This window comes from Pundamilia nyererei, unplaced genomic scaffold (assembly GCF_000239375.1).
Source record: "Pundamilia nyererei isolate P.nyererei 1_Seehausen unplaced genomic scaffold, PunNye1.0 scaffold00069, whole genome shotgun sequence".
NCBI lineage: Eukaryota > Metazoa > Chordata > Actinopteri > Cichliformes > Cichlidae > Pundamilia > Pundamilia nyererei.
The window spans coordinates 3142615-3146773 of record NW_005187470.1 but is presented as its reverse complement, the minus strand read 5'-3'; the positions used below and the strand labels follow the sequence as shown (position 1 = coordinate 3146773).

Here is a 4159-nt window from a genome sequence, read left to right as displayed (position 1 = left end):
GTCATCATAATGCTTATGAAGCCAGACAGTGTTTTATATCTCTGAAAACAAAGAGGTGGGTTTTAAGAAAGAAGTTTTTATATAATAAATAGATGGCAAAATTTCTATAAAATAATCAGAATCAGAATCAGGATACTTTATTGATCCCTAGGGGAAATTATTTTTCGTTACAGTGCTCCATTATAAACAAACATTAACAAAGACAGACAATACACTAACTAAGATGCTTCCCCAGCATGCAACAGCATAGAGGATCGCACTGGCCACAACAGACTCAGAAAATCCTGAGCATTTTCTGGCAGATGTTGAAGGACCTCAGTCGCCTCAAAAAATAGAGACGACTCTGACCCTTTCTGTAAAATGCTGTGGTGTTTGTAGCCCAGTCCAGTTTATTGTCAGTGTGTACTCCAAGGTATTTATAGTCCTCCACAATGTCAACACTGACCCCCTGGATTGAAACAGGGGTCAAGTGTTTCCTGGTCTTCCTGAAGTTCACTATCGATTCCTGGGTCTTTGCCACATTGAGCTGCAGATGATTCTGCTCACACCACGTAACAAAGGAGTCGACCACAGTCCGGTACTCTGTCACATCATCCCTGCTGACACATCCAACCACCGCAGAGTCATCAGAAAACTTCTGAAGATGGCAGGTCTCTGTGCAGTGGCTGAAGTCTGTGGTGTAGAGGGTGAAGAGGAAGTGGTGCCCCTATGTTGCTGATTACCTTGTCAGACACACACTGTGGGAGACGTACATATTGTGATCTTCCTGTCAGGTAATCAACAATCCAGGACACCAGAGAAGCATCCACCTGCATTGCTGTTAACTTATCACCCAGGAGGGTCAGCCTGATGGTGTTGAAAGCACTGGAAAAGTCAAAAAACATGACCCTCACAGTGCTGGTCCAGATGGGTGTAGACACGATTGAGCAGGTAGATGATGGCGTCCTCTGTTCCGAGACGAAGCTGATAAGCAAATTGAAGGGGATCCAGATGTGGTCTGACAATGGGTCGCAGCTGGTCCAGGATGAGCCTTTCCAGGGTCTTCATGATGTCGGAGGTCAGTGCCTGTAATCCTGGGGGCCACTGGGACGTGGCGTCTTTGGAATAGGGATGAGGCATGATGTCTTCCACATCACTGGTACCCTCTGCAGACTCAAACTCAGCATAAACAGTTTATGAAAGACTCCACACAGCTGGGGGGCACAGGCCTTGAGGACGAGGGGACTCACTCCGTCTGGTCCAGCAGACTTGCCTGAGTGAAGTCTCCTCATTTGCATCTCAACCTGGTATTGAGTGAAGGTGATGGGTGGGGGAGGGGTGTCAGGAATCTCACAGGAGGCAACAGCGCCATGTGAAGAGAGAGGCTGGCACAGTCCTTAGTCACCCACGGCTTGTTATTTGGGTAACAATGAACAGTCTGAGCTGGAACAACGGAGTTGGTGCAGAAAGTTATGTAGTCTGTGATACACTCAGTAAGCCGATTGATGTCCTCGGCGTGAGGCTCACAAAAGATACTTTCTTTGAAGAAAGTACACAAATTCACTTTATAATAGGCATACATGACATTTGTTGTCTCTTAAAGAAAACAGGTTAAGGAGATACTTCTTTCCCCTTTAGGTAAACATTGACTTCAAGAATCTGCTCCAGGTGAGGTTCGAACTCACAACCTCAGCATAGCTCATTCCAATACTGCCATATAAGTACCACGCGCTACCCAATTGCGCCACTGGAGCACATGCACAAAGCTTTGATTCCTTTCTCCCTTCATTCAATTGGAAGCCAATGTAGTGAAGCCAGAATCGGAGTGATGCGATCAAATTTCCTTCTACCAGTTAAAAAACGTGCTGCCGCATTTTGCACTAATTGCAAGCGTGACAGGGTGCCCAACCCAACCCAAATTATAAGGGAACTGCAATAGTCCAAACGTGACGTGATAAAAGCATGAATAACAGTTTCCAAATTGTGTTTGGAAAGGAAAGGCTTGACCTTCGATAGGCGTCTGAGGTGATAAAAAGACGATTTTACCACCCTATTTAAATGACCATCAAAGGAATTTTTAGTATTATATAAAACACGGGGGTTGTGTGAGTTGGCCGAAATAAGTTGAGAAAGGCAGGCAAGTTTATCGGCTTTAACCGCCTTAGGATAACTTTTCCAACTACTTTTTAAGGTTTCCAGACAGAAATGCAGCCTGTCTTTTTTCCGCTGTCTTTCACATCTCCCACATTGTTTTCTAATTTCTCGGGTGAAATCAGTTAGCCAAAACCTTGTCTTGGATTTACATTGTCTTAGTGTCAATGGGGCAACAACATTCAGCGCAGATTTACAAGCAAAATCAAAATACAGAAGTAAGTCATTTGAGGTAGGCAACTCCGAAGAATATGACATGAGATTGTCAAACAATATAAAACTGTTCGGCAGTATCAGAACGAAAGGCACAATAATATCGAACAGGCACAGCCCAATTTGCAATGGCGTTAAGAGAAGCAATATCAAATAAAATAGGCATATGGTCGGAAAAAAACGCATCTTTAACACATACATTGCACACAGATAGATCATAAGATAAAACCAAGTCTAGCGGGTGTCCACGTTCTTAAGTGGCACCATTTACAGATTGGACGAAATTAAAAGACTTTACTAAGTCCAGGTATTATTAAACACCGTGAATTAACAGTTTGGAGCACTAGAAGAAAGGGTGTACCCTGCCTCTTTTTTCATCTTGTTTAAGTCATCACAATTAAAACGCCTTGTAGTTGAGACATACTAAAAACACAGGAGTTTTAATAAAGAAAGATTTTAGGTAATATGTGAATGGCAAAATGTCTATTTTGTATTACTTATATTGAGTATACTTGATGTAATCAGTCTCTATTATTTGATAGTCTATTTATATTCTGTATATGTTTTTCCTATTTCACAATAGAGTGCTACCTAACACAATCTTTGTAGCAGTGAGTGCAAGATCGCAGCACTGTAGCGCCAAAAGAGTTCCATTTATGAGCCTATAATAAATTACGGGGAAATAAATTTCAGGCCATTTAAGATATAAAATTGCCTCTGCAACAGGCTGGTTACCTACAGAGGTGGGAAAAGTATAATCGTTGTGTACTTACGTAGAGGCACAGATACTAGTGCCAAACCCTCAGAAACATGGGGAGAATATGCAGATTCCACACAGAAAAACCCAAGGACGATGGTGGAATTGAACTCAGGTCCTTCTTACTGTAAGGCAACTATGCTAACCAACGTGCTGCTTCAAACTGCTTACTCAAAGAAAAAATTAGCCTCTGAAATATACTCAAAATCAAAAGTCAAAGCTCTTTGGAGAACATTACTAGCAGCTATTTTTGTGCAAAGCTAAGTGAACACTGTGCTGTATGTATTATATTATTAATAACAGTAAATGTGAATAAAGACTTTATTTCAGTCTAAGGTTGAGTCCTAATACATTGGGTGTACCTTGCCTGTTGTCCTATAGGTGCTGGGAAAGGTTCAAGTCCCAAGTCCCCATGCAGATGTGAGTTATCAATGTATATATGGAAAATAAAACCAGAAAATGAACTGCAGAACAATTCTCCTTCCATACCAAAAGATTAGATATATATAATTTTTATTTCGAACATGCAAATATAATTGAAATAACAACAGAAAAAAAACAAACTCAAAAATCATCAAGTTTTCATGTATATATCTTTGTCTACAGACTGCGTGTGCTCAAAAAGGAGTAGGATGAAGTTTATACTTTTCTTGTTCCTACCCCCTTATTTCAGATTTCATTGCTTACAAATCCATATCCAGGATTCAACATTATTTGATCATATATGGTTAACTATGTACAAGTCTAACACATTGAACATACACAAATAAAAACCATTTTCAGCACGTAAACCAGAACAACAACAAGATTCAAAAAGCATTGTAGATCATGCTTGTAGGTAGTGTTGGGAAGGTTACTTTTAAAATGTATTCCACTACAGAATACATGCCCCAAAATGTATTTTGTAACATATTCCGTTACGTTACTCAATGAGAGTAACGTATTCTGAATACTTTGGATTACTTAATATATTATCATGGTGTTTACAACTACATGAATGTGACTTATTACTATTACTGAAGGTCCGAGGCTCCGAACCGTAGTAAAGGGACCTCTGGC

At 40.6% G+C, this 4159-nt stretch overlaps 1 protein-coding gene and 1 non-coding gene across 2 annotated transcripts in view; both read right to left on the bottom strand.

The window, feature by feature from the left end:
- Positions 1–893: 893 nt before the first annotated feature.
- LOC102197761 (ribosyldihydronicotinamide dehydrogenase [quinone]-like) overlaps positions 894–4159 on the bottom strand; it is a gene marked incomplete at its 3' end in the record, with an annotated part of 28455 nt that continues 25189 nt past the window's right edge. Inside the window, exon 6 of the mRNA XM_013911663.1 lies at positions 894–1135. Coding sequence (XP_013767117.1) covers positions 894–1135 — 242 coding nt within the window. The remainder of the gene's footprint in view (positions 1136–4159) is intronic.
- trnai-uau (transfer RNA isoleucine (anticodon UAU)) lies at positions 1640–1733 on the bottom strand. Its single transcript has 2 exons — positions 1696–1733; positions 1640–1675 (listed from the first exon to the last, which is right to left on the bottom strand). It is a non-coding gene; the product is annotated as a tRNA-Ile (tRNA).